This window comes from Xiphophorus hellerii, chromosome 9 (genome assembly GCF_003331165.1).
Source record: "Xiphophorus hellerii strain 12219 chromosome 9, Xiphophorus_hellerii-4.1, whole genome shotgun sequence".
Taxonomy (NCBI): Eukaryota; Metazoa; Chordata; class Actinopteri; order Cyprinodontiformes; family Poeciliidae; genus Xiphophorus; species Xiphophorus hellerii.
In genome coordinates, this window is record NC_045680.1 from 943,004 (window position 1) to 965,508 (window position 22,505).

The 22,505-nt window shown below is 35.6% G+C and overlaps 1 protein-coding gene across 1 annotated transcript; it reads right to left on the bottom strand.

The window, feature by feature from the left end:
• Window positions 1-160: 160 nt before the first annotated feature.
• Window positions 161-21,567, bottom strand: fam102bb (family with sequence similarity 102 member Bb). The gene is made up of 11 exons (XM_032572441.1): window positions 21,287-21,567; window positions 15,624-15,744; window positions 15,370-15,399; window positions 14,145-14,261; window positions 13,966-14,012; window positions 12,442-12,536; window positions 8,408-8,509; window positions 7,038-7,266; window positions 3,262-3,398; window positions 2,854-2,923; window positions 161-1,409 (listed from the first exon to the last, which is right to left on the bottom strand). Exons 1-11 carry the CDS (start codon window positions 21,430-21,432, stop codon window positions 1,367-1,369), a joined length of 1,137 nt encoding a protein of 378 aa, XP_032428332.1. The 5' UTR covers window positions 21,433-21,567; the 3' UTR covers window positions 161-1,366.
• Window positions 21,568-22,505: the final 938 nt, after the last annotated feature.

Below are 22,505 nucleotides of genomic sequence, written 5' to 3' on the forward strand. Positions count from 1 at the left end.
AAATTAGACTTTTCCCCCCCAAAATTCAAATTTTTTTCCCTTCAGAATTCTGAATTTAATCTCAGAATCGACTTTTTTCCTCAAGAATTCTGACTTTTTCTAAGAATTCTGACATTTTTCTCAGAATTTTGACTTTTTCTCTCAAAGTCAAAATTCTGAGTTTAAAGTCAGAATTTTATTACATTTTTTTTCACTGGCCTTAATCCTCTTCCATATTAGTGAATCTTAAATGAGATTACTTAAATATAAATTGTTGCTGTTTGCTCTAAATGCCTCTGACCGTTGAGTTTTCTTCTTGGCAGTGGATCACTTCACTAGATTTTTTGCTGTTCAGTTTGTTTACAAACAAAACTGCAACATGTGCACCAGATTCACAAGAGCCAGTTAATCAGTCAAACATGAACTTTCATTGTTTTGTTGTTTTCTTTGTAATTTCCCTGACCTGCAGGTCGGTGTGGATTGCTGAAGCACAGCTTTTAAGCAAAATGCACATTAATTCAAGCTATTAATTCTCACATTTTTACCTACAGTTTCATTTAATGATGCAAAGTGGGAACATTTTTATTAATAAGTTGCTAATTCTAAAATAAATTTGGTTGTTCAATTTCTGGATGGATTAGAAGCGTAAAATACTGGCTAATAATCTAGTTTTAAAAAAAAATGCAGTTTTGGTAAACAAATCAAGTTTTGCTCTTTTGTCTTTGACAGTTTCAACATTAAATTACATAAAATCCCATCACTCATTCAACACAGGAGTCTCACACATTGTCACCCACTCATTGTCCGCATTCACACATAAAATAGCTTACATCTTATGTTTCTGTAGTAAAATATTCTCACCTTGAAAACACAAACAGTTATCGGTGCCAACTGCAGCTCTTCAGCTGCTTGCAGGCAAATCTTCCAGATAAAGTCCTATCTTAAGTACGTCCAAAACAAGCAGACTAAAGGAATGTATCAAAAACACTTTTCACTTTAAAGGTGCACAAAGAGAAATTAATCTCCTCTCATTGACGTAATAAAAAAATGCATAAACATGTAGATCTGCCAGCACCCAAACTGAGTGAAAACATTCAACTGAAATATGATATAACAGTTTCTTGGAGTGATTTGATAAACAACCATTTTAATTCTTTAATCTACAGCTCTGCGTGTTTATCTGAGATGATATCTTGCCACTTCTTTCTCTTGAATGTATTACAGTGGCTTAAATGAACACAAGGGGGCGCTCTGGTTATGACAGAAATCAGTGATCAGGCTTGACACAGTGCTGATAATAAGGGGCGTTGTGTTTGCTGTGGGAATTGAGAAACAAACGCAAACCATTTGTTTAAAGTGTGATCAAGGTCATCCTGTCATCGCAGCGCTAATGCTTCATCACCACCTGTTCGTATGCTCCAGCGCCAACCCTGAAGACAGAAAAAAGATTACATTAAACCACCACAATTTATTTCTTTTTTGCTAGCAATGTCTAAAAGTAGCCTTGCTGTGTTTAGAATATATCGCGTGACCAAAAAATATTAGAAAACAGACTAATAAAATGTATTTGAAAGGCATCAAAACGTTAACAATATTACATCTAAGAATGTTTATACACCTCCGGTAGATTTGGTTCGATCTGGGATCAAAATTGCAACATTTGTTAAATTTTCAGCTGGTGTGTCAAACCATCCAAACTAATTGAAGAACCTGTTCCCCTCCTGTCCTGTGGGGGCGCTGTACCAAGATCCACTGAAGGAAACGACACAAAAATCTCTGAACTTGGTTCTCTGAGCGCAACTAAGTTTTTCATGAAATGTAAACAAAAATGGAGCGGCGTTAGATTTTAGCGATTATAGGACTTTTTTTTGTCAAAGACCATGAGTCATTTCTCCCGCTAGCGATAGACATGAGTGTTTTTTTTTTATTTACCCATAATGCCCAGCATAATAGTCTACTTCCTCCTTTTGGACCGGTCTCCAGTCTGCTTAGCATTCAGTGTTCATTCATACTAGCCCTATTTAATCCAGTTTAATCAAACTCTAGTTCATTTGTCTAGAAAGTCCGGTTCTTTTGGGGTGGGTGAATGTGTAAACGGACCAAAACAGCGAACTCTGGTCCGTCTAAAAAGCTTGGACTCGGTTCAGTTGAAGTGAACTCTCGTGCGATTTGAATGCATATGTGAACACCAAGCAGACCAGAGACGGCTCCAAATGCAAGAAGCAGACTACAGAGCAGGGATTTCTGGGTAAATACAACCAAAGTGAACATGATAGCCTATAGCTAGCAAGAAATGGCTTGTAGTCTTTTACCAACAACAAATAAAAAACCCTACTGACACTACTTTATTTTTGTTTACATTTCATTTAGAAGGAAGTTGCACTCAGTGTCTTCTTCAAAGGTTTTCATGTTGTTTCCTTCAGTAGTCCTTGGTGCAGCGCCCCCACAGGTGAGAAGGGGAATAGGTTTTTCAATTAATTTGGTTGGTTTGACTCGGTGAGTTGAAAATACAACAAATGTAACAATTTTGGTCTCAAATCAAGCTGAGTCTACCAGACTATCAGGTGTGAAAACATCCTCACATCTGACTGAACCGCACCAGAGTTCTCTTCAACCAAATCGAGACCTAAGTTTGTAGTCGGACCAGAGTTCGCTTTTCTTGGTTGATTCATGCATTCCCCAAACGAACCAGATTTTCCAAGCAAACGAGCTAAAGTTCAATTTAAGCAAACTAAACAGGGCTGGTGTGAATGAAACCGGAATTGTCATATTTTGTGCGAATGGTACTAAATTATAATTACCCCCCCAAGGACACAACTCTAATTTAGATAATCGGCAATTCATACAATGCAAATCTGAGTCTCCAAAGCTCACCTGGTGGGCAGATGATGGCTTCCCAGGGCAGTGCTTCCTCCCGGCCCAACAAACAGACGCAAGCCTTCCTCTGAAGCAGACACAGTTGTGGTAACAGTCATTGCAGGAGGCACCCACTACCTCCTGTATAATTCTAGTCATGAGGAGCAGCCAGTTGCTAGGCAATCTAAAAATAATCATGTATTGACAGCAGCTCTCTTTTCTTAGCTTTGAGCTGAATGAGACCTTGGAAAGAAACACAATGCTGTCCTAAAAGCTCACACAAACTGACTCACAGCATAACAGAAGAGTACCGGCTAATTCGTTGTTATGCAAACTAGCCGTGCATCTCTTGTAATTATCGTTATTCATTCTTATAGCAACATGTGGCTGAAAGATTTTAGTTGATAATTAGGCCAGTTTTCTCACCTTCAGCACTGGAGTCCAGTAAGCTGGGTGTAAAATCTTGACTTTGTAAAATCTTTTCCACAACATCATCAGCGTCCACCCGAGTGTCATCCATTCTCTTCAGCTGAGACTCCATGGAGTCCTGTTTTATTGGATGTCTAAACAGAAAGAGGACAGAAGTAAATACGCTTCCTTTGACACAAACTGGTCGTTATTTCATTCTAACTATCAAGTAGGGTTGAAACAAGCAACTATTTAATATCAATAAGTTTATTAGATTAAAATTTGTTCCAGTTGATTAACTAAAAGCGTCCATAGAGCTTCTTTTAGTGTTGTAGTTTAGCCGCCCTCCAGCAGAGGGCGCCGCTGGTCATCCTTAAGCGTAGCCGTTGATTTAGAATTAAAGATGGCGGCGGAGCCGTTGTTGAACGGTAAAGAGAAACGGTCCAAACAGAGTCCAGTGTGGGATGATAAATGAACTTTATGCGGCTCTGCTTTGAAATATAGACACTCAACCAACTCCTGAAGTTTCACCTTAATGGCGACGTGAAAAACGTCTCATTCAGGAAATTACCGATCGGCTACAGAAGATGACGCGACAGAAAAGCGGAGGGCAAAACGCAGAAAAAATTTAACCTGATGGGAAAAACATGACGCCACAGTTTATTTTTCAGGCTGTCGTGAGTTAATTCACTTCATGCAGCGAAGTTTTAACATTCCTCCAAGAGCAACTACAGGCTACATATTTCTGTATGAATATCTGCAAGTTGGGAATTAAGCGTTTCATCTTTAATTTTTCTATTCAGCAACCTTCTAGATTCGTTATATCTTATATGTCTAAATTTAATAATGTGAGAACAATTTTCTTTTTATTCCGTCACTATTTAACGCAGCTGACACAAAATAACGTGAAAATGTTTTCTCATATTATGAAAAATGTAGCCCTTGACACAAGAGAAACCTCACGTTTTTAAGAAAATGTCCGCTTATCATGAGTCAATAAGATCAATCAACTTTATATTAACTAATTGATCAATAACTGAACTAAGGCTTTAAAAATGTTACCTGAAAAAAAATCTGATTGTACAGACAGATGGGCAGATTAAATTTTTCCATGTGTTGGATACACTTTATTTAAAAACTAGCACATAGGTTGGAGCAACTCTGTTCTATGATTTCAGACAATTTTATTTGTTTATTTTATTCATTTAAAATCTAAAATGAATGTCATGTTGACATAAGATTTGAATGAAAAGGAGTATTAGGAGTAAGAAAAATAGTTTCTCTCAAAATTCAATTTGCTATACAATAAGTAGCTAAGCATCAATTAACAATCCATGTAAATGAATGTTTAAACACCAACAGGCAATGTGGATATATAAATATATTTATTTATGACACTACTTCATTATACTTTGATAGAATATTGTATTTTATTAAATGTAAAAATGTATCTACTCTGGTTTCTTCAGACAGATTTGTTAAACAGAAATAATAAAACTATTGTGAATAGGACGAGTAATATGTCTATAAATATGAATATTTTTCAGCCCTTATTTTGAACTTGAAATGAATCTTCATGCTTCAGGTGTCTGCAGCCTGTATTTTGGGCTTTAAGCATTTCTGAAACGCCTGAATGCACAAACAGCAGAGCGCTTGTTGCAATGTGCTGAAAACGCACTGTAAAAAAAAAAAAATTAACCTCCACATGTTGAGCGTGTGGTGTTGGAAAAAAAACAAAAACTGGAGTCAACTGGTGAAACTTTGTCCTACAAACACTACAATGTGCGGTAACTGGTTTCCAGCTACTAAACTGGGACATGCAGTGTTGACAGCAGGCTGTGGTGTTAACCACTTTACAATAAACAGAAGTCAGGCTGACTTGAAACATACTTTTGAGGAAGATGGCACAAAGAAACCAGCTTCTTTGGTCATATTTCTGCAAGATGGTTTTTAAAATTAATTTCAAGTATAAAACATAGGAATACATTGAGATCAGATGTGGTAGCTTCACAAGTATCACTGTTTAACAGGTTAAATTACTTAGACTTTTGTCTGGAACCAAAGTTTGAAGTGACACGTGGCTTTACAAGCCGACTGAAACCAGACTGACTTGTTTGACGCAGCACTTCCTGTCACAGTTTCATGTTGCGTTGTTGTCGCCGAGGTTTCACGGCAACCAGTGATTCAAGCTGTGGGTATATTTATGAGCTATGCATATATTTAGGAAATAAAAGTGTAATCAATGGTGCTGTTTCCATTTGTCTTAAGGCAGAGACAAATTACAAAACAACATAGATAAATAAAAGTGAGTGGTTGTAAAAGTCTGGCAGTTAAAGTTTAAGTGCATCATGCTGTTGTAGTTGAAATAGGGCTGAAACGATTAATCGTGATTAATCAATAACTGAAATCAACTAAGTTATTAATCAATTAATTAACTAAGAAAAAAGAAAAAAACAGAGCACTAATTATGCCAAAACTGTACAAAAATATATTTACATTTTGCATTTAAGATAAAAACACCTTTTTCTGTAAATGTGTTTTAGCCAAAACTTCTCAAGTGGCCTCGTGGTTTTAGCTTCACCCAGTTCAAATTTACTGAAAGGAATGCAATATTACTGCATTTTAGGCAATACAATGTTTATTTTCTTACTTAAAGAATTTAACTATTTGCATATTTTAATGTATTTTTAATTTTGTATAAAAACACATAAGTGGTTAAATGAAAAATCTTTTTCTGTGACAATTTTTATACGACAAATCAATTAATCATCAGAATAATCGATTACTACAATAATCTATAGTTGCAGTTAAACCCATTTGTGGCAGGACATTTTTTTACCCACCAAACATGGCAACGAGAGCTTCCTGTGACAACAAAACCACAAATATCCTTCCGCTGCTTCGCCGAGCAGCTTTTGAGACGATCAGGTGTGATATTTACAGGAAATGTGGGAACTTACACCAAAGTCACTCCACTAGTCCTGCCATTCATCCAACCTTCTTAATAATAGAGTTTGTGCACTTTAAAGCATTTTAAACTTTACCAGCATCACACTTTGGAGTTAAAAACAATAAAAATGAGCTAAAAAATTACTATTATGATATAATTTATTACTGTTTGTAAAAATGCTTTGTGGAAGCATTCTACTGCAGGGACATGGTAACTTAAAATATAACATTATTTTATGATTTGAAATGTCTCTCTTACATACACCTTATACACCTGACTGGTCCGAAAGCAAAACACTAATTTAACTAAAACAATTACACAGTTTCAATAACTTTAACGTATAAAATACAAGCTAAAATTTATGTAAATTACGCAGATCAATACGTCATTAAGCCATTAGGAATAATAAATATTCGTTACATTGGAACAATCCAAAAAAAGTTACGGTAAATTACCTTCCTGCTCAAATTAAATCCTTGAACAAAATATGCACCAAAAAAATTTCTTGGTGTTTTCTGGAATTTAGCAAATCTAAAAAATGTTGGTAATTCTAGCTAACCTAAAACGAGGAAAGTTTGGTCTGTAACTTCAGACATATTTTTATTATGTGTATGAAAATATAAGGTTTCAGCTGTTGATGCTTTCTAAATTTAGGCTTTTAGTCGAATGTTAGATTGGACCTTATTACAAAACTGTGCAGTTTGAATATCAAAAACTTTCCAAACTTTGGAAACACCTGACTGAAATTCTCGCATTTCCAAGGATTTAAATTATTATGATTAGGACTTGGTGATAAAAACCCATCAGTCTGCTGCTCCGCGTGGACAGCTGGTGATAAACTCACCGGTTCAGTCGCTCGCAGGACGAGGAACTGCGCACCGGTGTGCCCGGTGGGTTTCCCGTGGTTGCCGTGGGAACCGGGTGTTCCGGCAGAGCTGGACAGGGTTTGGACTCTCGCTCCTCGCTCGGCTCCGGGATGCTTCCGATTCCCGTCGACGCGCTGCCCACAGAGTGGTTTCGCCGGTGGCTGAACTCGGACATGCTGGACGAGCGGGAGTGACCTGTGCTGTAGCCTGAGGAAGACAGGGAGCTCCACGTGAACGCACAGCCGAGAGGGTTACCGTGAAAACTTTGGGGTCTTTCATCCATTTGTTTATAAATACTAAGCAAATTCATAAAAAAAATAAAATAAAAACTGGAGGCCACTATTAAAGCTGTCATGCAAAATTCACATTTTGCAAGTTTTTATACTTCCGTTTGGGTCTCTACTGCTTCTAAAAATAGCTAAATAAAATAAAAAAACATATGTTGCCAAAATATTTATTTTGGCAATAAATGAATACATCTAGAATCTGAATTAATGAGTTACAACATTTCAACATGTCTGGAAAAAGAGCGATTGCAGAAACCTCCGGAATGTAATGTCACAAATCAGCAGGTACAACCCGTTACCTAGCAACCCCAGCGAAGCCCAGCCGGTTACCTAGCAACCCCTGCTGAGTTCCAGCGCATATGGTTAAAATGAACTATTTCTAAACTCTTGTCTTGTAAAGTGCCTTGAGATATTTGTTGAAAATTGGTGCTGTATAAATAAGCTGAGATGCCTTTTAGTAGGCCAATTTTTATTGTTATTGGTCTTATTTAAAAATGTATTTTTCACAGAACATACACTTTTTAGTTGTCTGTAGGAATTACTAAACTTTTTCCAATTATAAACTTCTGATTTGGCTCAAAGTGTGAGGTGGCATAAGGGTAGCCCATTTTCCTCTCATCAATGATCAATTATTTTGCACTTTTGCAACAAAAGCTTCATGTCTGCAGGAAGCTCTTTAAAAGCAAAATACATTTGAGGGCATCAGACATGAGACGGACGACTTCCTGCAAACTAATCTGAGGTTTGAATAAATCTTAAAAAGCGTTGCATGAGGCAGGAAAAAAGAAAACACGTTTCCACCCTTCATGAGCGAAGCACTGCAGTCGATCTCTGCGCTTACCCACTTCCTCTAATCGTTTGTTAGAGTCATTTGATCTGCCGGTGCTGGAAACCGGAGCCGCCAGCTTCGAACGGGAGCCGTGGCTCATCCCCGGAAATTGATTTCACCGTGTCTATCCTCCTCGAACCTAAGGTTACTTTTAGTTCTACCTGAGTCACTGAACAAGAGGAGCTAAAAAAACCAAACGATTTAATAGTTTGTAGAGTATGTGATTATCTACCTGAGAGTTTGGACTGCTGGCTGGCGTAGCTGGAGGTCCGGGAGTGGCCGCAGCCTCCCAGATCGTCTGACATGACGGGACCCTTTCCTTCTCGGCTTTCACCTGGATGAGGAGGGACAAAGTGGATAATTTCATTTCAACCCCTCTGAGTGTTCAGTGCAAATGTGTGAAAGATGAAGAATAACTGGACTTTAGAAGCTATTAAATCGCTTCTGAGCCACAAAATGGTGGAGAAATATTGGACAGAAACAGCAAATCTGCAACACTGTCATTACACCAGTATAAATATTCTTATGAAAGTTATTTCACCCTAAAATATTAATATGATGCGACACAGAGGCCCATTTTTTTAGTTACTGGCGACTCGGCTGGAGGAGGAGCCGTGTTTATATTGCCATCCTTAACAGCGTTTCCATTAGAAATATCCGCAAAACTTTGTTGATATTCCACTAATGTTGTAAAAAATTTAATTTTGCAGTTGCGGTATTTCCATTAAATAAGAAACGTAATTAAAATGAATGTTTGTTCTTGCAACGTCATTAAAAATCATGCAGCACCATCTTCTTCCCACTACTTCCTGTCGTCTTCTTTGTCGTTTCCAGCAGTAGTAACATCCGGTTGTCGGTTATATGACTTGTGTGACACAAAAAAACTACTTCCACTTCAGTTTTACGAAATAAATTAATTTGATGCAGCCGAAAAACCACCTCATGCAAAACTTTTTGCTTTTTCGTAATTGCCATGTTTCCATTAAGCAATTTTATTTTCGTAACTACAATTTGCGCGATTTATGGAAATGCAGCTACAGTGAGCATGTTTGTCAGGAGTAAGCAAAGAGAATAAATGTTATTGTCGTAATGTCATCTTAGTGTTTGTGTTAATAAAATACCAGAAGCACCAGATAAAATCCTTGACAATGTAAGTTTTCAGAAGATAAAAAGCTGTCCTTTAGGCTAATAAAAATAATTTCAGTTTTTCTGAATAACCTTTTATTTCCAGACAAAATCTAAATAACTCATCTAGAATGACTACATGTTTGACAGAAAATAAAAGTGATTGCAAAGGAGGCAGAAGCTGCAAAAAGTCCAAAGTTGCTTTGAAACACAAAATTAAGTGTTTTCTGTTCGCAATTAATTTTTTACTGATTAATGAAAAATGCAGTCCCTTTGTAATTTAATATTTTAGTAGAGAAAAATAAAATTTAACAAGATTTAATCAATTGGAATTAGTCTAATTAAGCCTGTCACAATAAGCAATGAGTCAATTAATCGCATTAAATTAAATGGAGCGTAATAAATTCCATTTGCATGTTTGTGTAATTTGCATAATAATAAAGTGATGCTTCCCTTTAGTATTACTGAAAAGTTTCCATTTTGAAGAATGCTGGAAACACTGGACACACAGTATAAAGTCGTTAGTTTGCACTTTTTTGTTGCACAAGTTTTAACTGGTAGTTTTGCCAGTTAAGCAAAACTGGGAAATTTGATTTACTTGCTGGCAAAACATTATTATTTATGTTTTGAAGTGCAGTTTTGTTTTGCTGTGACTTCATAATTCATTTTATTTATTGTGTATTTTGGATAATTAAAATGTCTTCCTGTTGCAGTGTTAAATGTTCTTTGGGAAATTTAAGTTTATTGATCTTTGAGAGGATGCACTTGCATTATTATGACAATATCATGTATCACAATATTTTATGGGACAATTTATCGTCCAAGAAAAATGTTATTGTGAAAGACCTAAGAATAATATCAAAAAAAGGCTGAAATTAAATCAGAATGTGCTGCTGAATTAACCTTAATGGGATGTTGGTTCCACCTAGATTAAAAAAACTCATAATATGATAGTTTGTAACAGAAATGGACATTTTACAGTTTTACAGTAGCTTCTTGGGGTCACCAAGTTTCCATGGTAACATGTAGAGTTTGCTAAATGATACTGGGATTTAACTGGAACACCATGTTTTAGTCAGATGGGTGTAATAATGAAACAATATTAAAACAAAGGATGTAAAAAAAACACTTTACTGAGACATTAAACCAACACATTTTACACAACGCAGTTTCCCCTGAACAGACATGAACACCGTCCTATTTTTAAACATGTGAAAGCCCACAGGTCAGAACAGATTGTAGTTAATCTAAAAGAGGCTGTTTGAATTATACATGAAAGCACTTTTCTATTCAACACTGCAATGTGTTCACCCATGAAGACACACAGAAGAGGAAGAGATTCTGATGTAAAAAGGAATAAAGCTGAAGAAACACCCAAATAAAACAATTTTTACGCCTTATGAATGTTTATAAAGCTTTAGCATTTTATAGTGGGAGAAAGTGAGGATTATATCTGCATGAGTGAACAAAGTTGGGTTTCTCTTGCTTTTAAATTGGCTTAAAAGCATCTACTGAAGAAAACTGAAGATGAAACAGCTCTTGAAATGTTTAGGTTACCCAAAAACAGCAAGATTTATTCATCATCACTTTAGGAAAATGTAATCTACAGGAACAGAGCGCGATGAAGCTGAGTTAACTCACCAGATGGTTTGCAACGCAGAGCCATTTGGCTCAGCTGCTGTGATAAAATGCTTCGGCGCTGCAGCTAATGACTGCAGGGAAATCCACGGATTATCAGATCAGACGGCTCCGTTATTTACTTATTTACTGCCTCAATTTTGTAGGCTATGCTGAAAAGCAGATCATGTGCAGAATTAGGAATTGACCTGAGTCTGAATGACTCAATAAGACTCCTTCATATCAGACCGAATGTGTGTTTAGCATGAGGTCGAGCAGTAAAACTCTTAAAACTATTCATATCAGGGTTCCAACTAACAATTATTTTAGTAATCGATTATTGTGACGATTAATCTGAAAGAAAATGGGCAAATTCTATAGATTTCTCATTTATCCACTTGAGCCTTTTTACGCAATATTACAAAAACATTTAAAAATTGCAAATAAATACATTCTTTTTTAAATAACAAAATAAACATTTTTATACTTTAAATGCCGCAGCATAGCATTCCTTCAGCGAATCCTACGTCCACATTAGGAGTTGTGGGTAAAACATATTTTCAAGCAGGTTTTTTTGTAAATTAAATGCCAAAAGTAGATACAGTATATTTTGTATGGTTTTGACTTGATTAGTATCTGTATATGTGCTTTCTTTCAGCAAATTGACTTTTTTGTGTCTGTATACTCCAATTAATCTATTACTAAACTAGTTTATGATTATTTCAATAACCGATTAATCACGATTAATCTGATTAATCGTTTTAGCCATAATTCAAATGATACATTTTCTCACAAACTTCAGTCTTTTACTAGGATTTTATGGGATAGAACAATACAAAGCTAAAAAAAGATGCAGTTTTAGACGTTTTTAACAAATATACAAAATGGAAAGTAAGCTTATGCATTCTGTGCACGAGTCAATTTAGAAAAAAATAAAAGTTTTTCAATATAAAGTGTTTTTCGGCAGCATCAAAACTGCAAAGGAAACACTTTTTTCATGTCATACAAGTCATGTGACCAACAACCAGGTATTACTACTGGCGGAAACGACAAAGAAGACGACAGGAAGTGGTAGGAGGACAATGGCGCTGCACGTTTTTTAATGACTTATTGCAAGAACAAACTTAGTAATTTTAATTATGTTTCTTATGCAATGTGATTTTAATTGTGCTTTTTATTTTATGTACAAACTGCAAATGCAATTTTTATTTTTTTACATTAGCAGAATATCTACAAATTTGTAATAGATACAAAACCATTGTGTTTCTAACAAACCTCCAGGCTGCTCCTCTAATTGTTTTTAAATTTTAGATGTAGGTTTTCAGTTGTGCCCCTTCCATTTTCAGATATTAATGTATTATTAAAAAACTACACGCAGGCAGCCTCTGTTTATTAAGAGAGGTGTCAGTGCAGGTAGTTAAAATTTAAGGTTGTTTGCAGCAGACTTTAAAAGATGCCTGCCGACGTTTCAACAAACAGAAAAAAGAGAGAAAGTGAAGAGTGTGATGGCGTGATTAGTCTCACCAGAAAAGCCTTTCTGTGAGTCTCCGCCCCTCCTTTCCTCCAGCAGGCTCTCTCCATCACTCTGGATCCCAATCACTGTGGCTGTGGATGGAGGCCTGGACAGTAGAAACACAATGTGGCTTTATTTCCTCCTCTGTATTTCAATGAGGCCTTTATTACAAGAAAAGAAACCAAAGTAAAGACAAGGCGTTGCTAATTTAAACTCAAGAATATGGATTAATATCGAGCATTAAACTCAAGAGTCGCACTCAAATTAGGGGAACATGTTTCTTACCTAAAGGTAAAGAGACTTTTCTTTCTGAATGCCAGCTTCAGTTTTTAAAAAATGTTAAATTAAATAAACAGAGTTTCTACAGATTCCAATTTAAGACTTTTTAATGCCCGCTTGATTTAAATTTAAGACCAAAAAACTATAAATATAAGGGATTATTGAAGTGAGCCAGTGGCAAAAACAAACTTTGGTGATACATTTGCAATTACCCATGATAGTCGCAAAAGGGTGTATTAGCTTCTCGTTAGCGACCGCACTGAAGAAGTCTGCTTGTGCCTCAAACTTTGCCTGACATAAAAGTCCAACAAGGAAGAAAAAAAAAATGCATACCAGACTGAATAGTTCAGCCACTGCAAAATGTAAGACCTGCGATTAACATGTTTAAGACCAGTCCACATTTCGAAATGAATTCAAGACATTTTAAGGCCTTGATTTTGGGTGCACCAATTTAATGCTTTTTAAGGATGTGCGGACATCCTGATTTTTTTTAATTTTTTTTATAAAGTTGGCCTTTAGAAGTTATAAATATAACAAATTATTTTTATTAATCATTTATTATTTGGCTCTGTTAATTTTTTGAGTCACTATGATGTTATAAGCCTCAATCATTAAAAATGTATTAAAATTTAATACATATTATTATTTTTCTGAAAAATGTCCAAAGCAGATCAGGCTGCAATGTGAAGAGGTCATCATCAAGTGACCTTATAGTGATTTAGAAAATAAATAAAAGAGTCAATGTGACATTTCTGCTGGGTTCAGTGACTGTCATACTTATGTCACCATGAAGCAAAAAAATGTGATTATCTCAAACAATCAGAATTATTACAACAGAACTGTGGACAACGTGAGTTTGGTTGAAACCAGTCTCAACTTCAGTCTCAGTTTACTTTGCTAAAATTGGATCATTACAAGATAAAAAGAAAACACAACTAATAGAAATGGCTTTAGTGGAGCACTGACTTTAACTTCTGTAGAAAAGTCGGAACCAAGAGTGGAGGGATTCAATTCGCTTGCTTCATAATTATTATTTCCAGTCACTGTTTACATTCAGATTTACAGCGTCTGGCGTCTTCTGGTGCAGAATTAGCAACATGTCAGGAGGGAAAACAAATCAGACTTTTTTGGGTGAGAAATTTGGAATTTGGTCATTAAATAGTTGGATTTTGGTTGCATTTGCCTGCTGTGTGAACACAGAAATAGCTGCTACCTTTATTAAAGTCAACAAGTAGAAACACGTTCTTCAAACTTACGTTTTGAAACAGGGATCCCCTGACATGAGCTGCGTACCGATGATAACCTACAGAGAATAAAACGGTAAAAGGGTTTTACGTCAGTAAATCTGCTTATTGCCTTGTATTTAAAGTAAAACATAATTCCTCTCATCCAGAAATAAACCAAGCTGAGTCTGCTGTGGGCCCACAGATGTTACCTTGAGAATGGAGTTATCCTGCCTGGTATTTTTGGTATCATAGCCTTCCAGCAGACACCTCCGAGTTGTGTTTCCTGAGCCGGCAAACTCTGCTAAATTCAGATCTGCAAAACCGAGCTGAAGGAGACAAAAACAAAACAAGGTGAACCTTTTATCCACTTCCTGTCTGCAGAAAATCAGTAATGTGACCTTTAGATACAAAGACTCGACACGCAGGAACAAAGAACAAAGGAATAAAATATCTTTTACGGCTCAGTTTTCCTTCACGACAGGCTGGTTGCTATCTAAGAGTGATTAGAATATTATCACGTTGCTCAGTTTCAGTGACTGGAAGCAGAAGCCATCTGTTAGCTTCACTCATATTCCCTTTAAAAAAAACCTGAGCTGTGGTCTGAGGATATTTATCAAATGAGGAAAAATCTCACTTTTTAATGTATGTTTTTAATTACAAAAGCCAAGAGGATAATCTACATAAAAATGTAATTATTGTAATTTATACTTTACTTTTTTCTCCAAGGTGATACGATTGAAAGAAGAACTTTTAAATAGAGATCACTTCCTGTTATCTGGAGTGAAAATATGTTGGAAGCAGATCTGCTGGCTGTTCTTCAAAATGGGAAAAACAAGGATGCATTGAAGTAAGGCTGAAACTAACAATTATTTTATTTATTGATTATGCTGATGATAATTAATCAGATTTAAAAATTCTACAGAGTCTTCATCTAACCACATAAACTTTTTTTTTTATACAATATTAGAAATACATTAAATGATTAAAATAAGTAATTCATTTTTTTAAGTAGGAAAACATACATTAAAAAAAGCATTCCTCTGATAAATCTGAACCGGGTGAAGTTAAAACTTGACGAGTTTTGGCTAAAACAGATTTACAGACAAACATGTTTTTATTTTAAATGCAAAATGTAGATATTTTTTGAACAGTTTTGGATGAATATATTTTTCTCAGTAAATACTCCAGTTCATGATTAATTGTTTCAGCTCTGCCCTTCACAAGCCTGTTAATAGCTACAAGAAAACAGCAAAACTTTCTAATTTCTACAGTAAGCGATAATAAAATAGACCAAAAAGAAAAAACAAAGCTGGACCAGGAGCCAAGACTCCCGCTGTGAGGATTTTACATGAAGTTAAACATTTTAAGTTGACCGTTTGTCAATATTTGCATTTCCAATATTTGTATTTCACCCTTTAAGTACATAATAATTACCTTTGCGTACGCTTTTCCACCCTTAAGCTCCTGAAAAAGAAAATAGCAGAAAGGTTAGAAGCAAGATGATAATCTGTCAGTTTTTAATCCCTGACATGTCAGATTATGATTATTAAAAGTAACAGATAAATAACTAAAGTTCTCCTTTTGGTAAATGTTACTCCAGGTTTCACATCAAACTTTCAGGTTTCAGTTCAACAACAGAACGTTTGGAACCCGAATCTCTCCCATTTTACACTGAACAGTTGACAAACCTTTCTGACCGAGACGCGACACATGCAGGGGTCCAGCACACCGGTTCCTGCACTGGCGCTCATCTTGCACGGAAAAGAGAAGCGCTTCCTCCATCGGACGCAGTTGGCCTGCACAGGCTCCCTGGAACAGGAAGTCACAAAGGATTAGATGACCTTTAAGCCGGTGTAAGGTCAGATATCACGGCCGCACAGGCTGCATACGGCGGCCGTGAAGGCCAAATTTCAACCGAACATTGAAGATGATTGTGGCAAAAACATTTATTAAGACGTTTCTGTTCAAGTATGAAAATTATTTTAGCACAAAACATGGATAAATAAAGGTTTTTGATCTTTTTGTTGCTAAAATAACTCTTGGTGTAATGTATGATAGATTTTAGAAAGTTGAGCTGCACCAACCGATTAGGCTTATTTTATTATTATTTTTAATAATTTTTTCCTTTTAGTTTTGATGCATCTGTACAGCACTTTAGTATTTAAAGCACTTCATGAATAAATGATGATGATTTTATTCTTGTAATATTATATCTATTCTCAGAATATTCGAAATATAAATGAATGCGATTTTATTCTCGTACAATTTTATTCTTGTTTGACTTTATTTTCAGAATATTGCGACTATTTTCGTAATACTATTTTCAAAGTATGACTTATTATTGCGACTTTATTCCCATATTAGTTATTAGTTCAACCTTATTGTCATAGGACCTTAGTCTCGTTCAATTTTATTTTTGTAATAATATGATTATTCTTGTAGCACTATTTTTGAAATACTACTTATTATTGCGACTTTATTCTCATGTTAGTTCAACTTTATTCTCATAATACTGTAATTTTGTCATAATATTATGACTTTTTTCTCATATTTTCATTTTGTCCTTGTACAACTTTATTCTCATATGAGCTTATTTTTGTAATTTTCTAAGTTCGTCACCATTTTATGTTTTATTTTTCTTATACATCCCTAATGCTGCATCGTACTAAATAAATCCACTAACACTAAATGAATACCAGATTAATATATTCTGGTTCCAGTCAACACAAACTGGTATTAATTATCCTCTGATTTTCTTGATAATTGAGCTGATTAATCGCTGTTTTTGCTTCATGTAACGTGGATCCATGCGTTGCGATGGCAGATAAATGGCTTCCCAGTCCGTTCTGCACGTGACTTCCCAGCAGAGCGGATGGGATGAAGTGAAAGAGAAAGGAGTGTGTGCGTGGGGAGAATTACGATCCCACAGATGGCTTCACTTTCACTGGCGTCCTCTGCTCTCCCACTCACATCTCCAGTCTGTTTCTGCAGCCCAACATGCCGTAAATTACCTCACTTTCTCCCAGTTCTGGAGGTTTTTGCCTTTCAGTGTTTGTACATTTTTTAAAGAAACGCAACATGTTGTTGAAAGCAGAAGAAAATGTAGCTAAAAATTAGCACTGTGTGGTGAAATGTGTGTTCTGCTCCACCTCACTATAAATAAAAACCAGCAGATGTGTGACTAATGTTGCACAAATGCTTTCGTCATCCCGAGGTGAGTAATCTTCGGAGGGAACTCCCAGCGTCGGGAGTTCTGGCTCTTCTTCATGGTTCACGCTCTGCGGCTCGAAGCGTTTCTTTGTGCAGATAAATCCGATTAGCCGGCGTGAGACGGTCTGGGTTACAGCGCGAGCAAAGAGGCAAATAAATCCCACCTCTCCTTTCTTTCAGATGTCTGGTTAAACGACAGCAGGTCTCCATTTATAGACAATAGATTCACTTAAAGAGAAGCAGCAACTGAACTACAAATTGTTACAATGGAGAATTAAGGGAATAAGGTCAAAATATTATGAGAATAAAATTGTAAAATAATACAAACAAAAACAGGATTAAGTCAGTATTAAGAGAATAGCCATTAAGACTTTATTCTTGTGCTATCACTTCTCATTATTACGACTTCTTGAATTTTGAGACTTAATTTGCATATCATTACAACTTTCTTGTATTGTTACGTTTTTGATCTTGAATTATTACAACTTTGTTCTTTTATTGTTACGTGTATTCTTGTTTTATTACAACTTACAACTTTATTCTAGAGGCTGCACAGTGGTAGCCCTGCTGCCTTGCAGCAAGAAGGTCCTGGGTTCGATTCCCGGCCCGGGGTCTTTCTGCATGGAGTTTGCATGTTCTCCCTGTGCACGCGTGGGTACTCTCTGGGTACTCCGGCTTCCTCCCACAGTCCAAAAACATGACTGTCAGGTTAAATGGTCTCTCTAAATTCTAAATTCTCCCTAGGTGTGAGTGTGTGTGTGTGTGTGCGTGAGTGTGTGTGTGTGCATGGTTGTTTGTCCTGTCTGTCTCTGTGTTGCCCTGCGACAGACTGGCGACCTGTCCAGGGTGACCCCGCCTCTCACCCGGAACATAGCTGGAGAGGCAGCAGCACCTCCTGACCCCGTTAGGGACGAAGTGTTAGAAAATGGATGGATGGACTTTATTCTAATAAATAAAGTCGTAATCGTACGGTATTATTACGATTTTATTTGTGAATTATTGCGACTTGGTTCTTGTATTATTACAAATTTATTCACATAACGGTTTTATTTAAGTGTTATTACGACTATTCGTGTATTATTATGACTTTTACGTATTATGATTTTAGTCATGTATTGTCTTTATTCACATCATTTTACGACTTTATTTTTGTAATTACAACAATTCTTGTAATATCACGACTTTATTCACGTATTATTACAACTTTTTTTTTTTTTTACATATTTTTACATCTCTATTCTCGTAATATTACTACTTCCTTCTCATTATTACAAGTTTGTTCTCGTAATTTTATGACTTTATTCTGTTTATTTCTTCTTAGTATTGCCCTAATAGTTCCTTCATAGTTTTGTGACGTGTCTGAACAGCAATTTTCCAATCTAGACCTTGATTATGAGTGATGAAACAATAAATGGCCAGAGATTGGAATCAGGCTTTTTTTTTTAAAGTCAGCATTTCGGTCAAATGCTGGAAAAATGTTATAATCATAAAATATATCAAGTAAATTCAGAAATTAGTCGGGCTGCACGGATTGCAATTTTCTGGCTGGTCACCGACTTTTAAAAAGCCGGATCTGCCGACTCAGATTTTGGCCAATGCTGGCTTAAAATTAACTAAATGGTTTTGGCTGGGAAAAGTGTGATCAGTCAGTCTAATTAAATGTAAAAAAAACAACAACAGATGTACCAAAGAAAATAAATGGGAACAAAGCAAACATCTAAAAATAAGCATAACATTTAAACATCTGTTAGCGCAAACGAATCAAATTATCCATTTTTTAAATTTTTTTATCATTTCCTTCTTTTTGTGCAAATGTTTCAGGTAATTTTGCATCAACCTGAAACAATGGCTCTCCTTTCGGTCAGCGTTAAAGCCGATCTAATTTACCAGGCAGCGTCAGCCGCTGGACTTTTCCTGTGTCATCCTGTCGATAAAGGATGCAGGTCATTTCCTGTCACGGCCAGCCGCCGGGACGTCGTCTTTCTCTACAGTTTTACAGTTTGGTGATATTTCCAAGCACTGCTTTTAAATGGTTTTATAGCTAACAGAGTCACATGACCCTAACAGGGTCAACTCCTCTGCTTTTGACGGCTTTTTTCTTCCATCTGTTCATAATTTGAGTGTTTTAATAGAAAAAAAGGGTTATTTCATGGTTTATTACCAACATTACACACATATTTACAGCATGTGATATATATCTATGGATATATATACATACATACATCTCTATCTATCTAACACATCTGACTCCTCAAACACAGGATGATCAAAGCAGACATGTAGAGTCATGAAACATTTTTTAAAATGTGTTTTTGACATGTTTGCTCTAAACAAACTCTTCCATATTGGATTTATCCAATGTTTTTTATATAAGCAATCACATTTGTTGGGATTAACTTTATGAACTTGAGTTAAGATTTCAAAATCGGCCAACTCACCCTAGAACTGACAAAGGGGTGACTTTCTTTTTAACATGACTGCACTCATCTCAGCGCATCTATATGTTTCCATTGCTTGCAATCAACTAATAAAGATCTAAAGAATGTCATTTTTTTGATCCAACAAATGCAAGCTTTAAATTTCTTAGTTTTTAATTGCAAAAAAATAAAGAATCAAATGAAACAAATGAAATGAATCAATCAAGCTTTTTCAGAAAATACCAATTTCCAGTTTTTCCTTGAGATCTGACCTGCAGACTCTATACTTTACTCTAAAAGCATCGGGGATGGCTTGTTGGGGATGTGCGCTCCAAAATCACAGTTTTAGTTCCCTACACACACACAAACACACATTTCTTTCATACAGGCAAACTGGTGGCCATTATTTTTAAATTATCTTCTTCCATACCAAAATACCTAAAATCTTACAGCAGCTGTGACAAGTTTGTATGCATTGATGCTAAGCGGTCACCATCTAGCATCATTGGAGTCCAGAGTTTGGTTGGGAAGCCTGTCGCAATGACCAATAAATCATGATAAATCATTTGTATGATTTATCATTTTTCTCTTTTTCTACCAAAACCTGGATGATAAAAGTCTTCAGTCTGGTCTCAACTATCCCTTTTTTGAAGTACAAGTTTGTTTACAGAGACTTTATGATTCATTTTATTTGTTTATTTTGGATATTTAGGATATTTAAAATGTCTTCCAGTTCCAGTGTTAAGTGTTCATTATAATTTAAAGTTTATTGATTTTTGGTCATGTGTTTTTGCATTTCAAAACAACAATATTATCATTTAAAGCATTAACTTCTGGGACAATTTATAGTCCAGCAAAATTGTGAAAGGCCCATATGTTTAGCGATATTTCGCTGTAACTGATACTAAAAAAAATGAACATTTGTGTCTAAATCAACACAAACTGACTCTTTCAAATTGTCACTCATCGTTTGTACTGCAGTATGTTTTTGAAACATAAAATTCAGTGCAAAAAGGGTATTTCATTAGTGTATATATATGGGATCCTGGGCTGTCTGTTTTTTAACACGTTCTGCCTCAAATGATTAAGACTTTTGTATGAGAAGCATCTTAAAGAACATTTTCGTTATTATTTACAAAATAGATCCATAATTTTAGAGATTTTTCCATTTATGTGAGACTAAATTGGCTTTTTTAATAAACAAATCCTATAAAGTAATTAACATGTCTAGTACCAATAGGGCTCAGGTGTATTATGTACTTATAAGCTATAAAACACATTGGCTCTTATTTTACAACAGTACTTCGCTTCCAACTGAACTGCAAATAATATATTCAATTAAACACAATTATGATGCTGTGAATTACTTTAACACTGTGCAGGTTTTACCTTCACGACTTCAAGCTAAATTAGGTTTTTGAGGTACAATTTGGAAAAGTTGAAGCACAAATTTATTATTAAATGCCGAACAAGTGACAGATCCCGCATTTTCCTTTGCTAAATATTTAGTTATATTTAACATAAATATCCTGAAAGATGGTTAATTTTACATCAGCTCTATTACTAAAACAAACATTTCATTTGACTAATTGGCTCGTTTTTAACATTAGTCATGTAGCATTTAGCTAGCTATCTGTTAACGTTTCTGAACGGGTTAAAACCACGGAGTTAAATGCTAAACTGAGACAGAACACTGGTTCCAATTAAAGTATTTTTCTTTTTACCGTGAAGATTCCTCGGAGAAGCCGCCATCCAGCAGCCTGACTTTACAGAAGAGGACGCCGTTTACGATGGGGACCGACGACAGCTCGTCCAGCTCAAAATCCACCCTGAACTTGAATTTCTTCTTCTTCATCATCATTAAATCCATACACAGTCTCGGCGGTTGCGAGGCGATGCTCCGATCCGAGGCGTCGCTGACATTACAGCCCCATTGTGCGCTCTTCTTCTGGCTCACCGGACTGTTGTTGTGGGAGGACGGCGGTGGTGAAGCTACGGATGACAACAGACCGTCAACGCCGCAAACGCAAGCGCTAAATGGATGTGCTTCCTGTTTAGGCTTTCAAAATAAAGGCATAAGGCGAACGTTCCACCCTTTTTGTACTAACGAAACAAAAATGTTTGTTTTTGTTTAAATCGTGAGTTATGCTTTGTAAAAAGCAAGTAAAATATTTAATTTGACTTACAATGGCGTAATGGGGCCATTATATATGGATGAAAAGGAGAAGTACATTTCTACCAAGGTATCAGAAATTTTCTAGAAAAAACAATTTCATTTCTGAGAGAGAAGTCAAACATTTACTAGAAAAAAATCAGAAATTTTTAGATCAATCTAAAAAAAAATTCAGAAAAACAGGAAATTTCTGAGTTTCAAAAACTGCAAATTTGCTAGAAAAACTCAGAAATTTTCTAGAAAAAACTTGGAAATTTCAAAGTTTCAGAAGTTAAAATGTTTAAACTTTTGAAACTTCGACTTGTGAATCTCAGAAATTTCACTGGTTTTTCTTCTCGATTTTCTGATTTTTTTCATCTTTTCAAATTCAGACATTTCCATGTTTTTCTAGAAAATTTCTGAGGGTTTTCTAGCAAATTTTCAACTTTTCAGTCAATCATTTCCATGTTTTTTCTCCCAAAAATTTCTGAGCTTTTTGGCAGAAATTTATTTTATATCTACAATACAGTAAATATAAAATTGTGTTATATTTTACTTTGACACTCAATCTTAAAGTTCAAATCAAATTTTCAGTTGATCATTGAAGATGTTGAACGCATTTTTGCTGCTTTATAATGCAACTCTGTAGTAATATCTTTAATTTTTGCATCTAAAATACATTACAATGCATTCTATGATTTTCTTTTACCAATTACCGCAGTTACTTCCTTACGATTTGGTTTAACCTATTTAAATTTTACAAATTTACACCTTTAAGGGGTACAACCCAA

Bases quoted from the DNA above. Each gene is read 5' to 3' on its own strand.
- fam102bb (XM_032572441.1), bottom strand. From the start codon at position 21,432: ATGGATTTAATGATGATGAAGAAGAAGAAATTCAAGTTCAGGGTGGAT. The intron at 15,400-15,623 runs GTTTGTCAACTG...TTTCTTTTTCAG, and splicing joins GTCGCGTCTCGGTCAGAAAG to GAGCTTAAGGGTGGAAAAGC. The intron at 14,013-14,144 runs GTAACATCTGTG...TATTCTCTGTAG, and splicing joins AGGATAACTCCATTCTCAAG to GTTATCATCGGTACGCAGCT.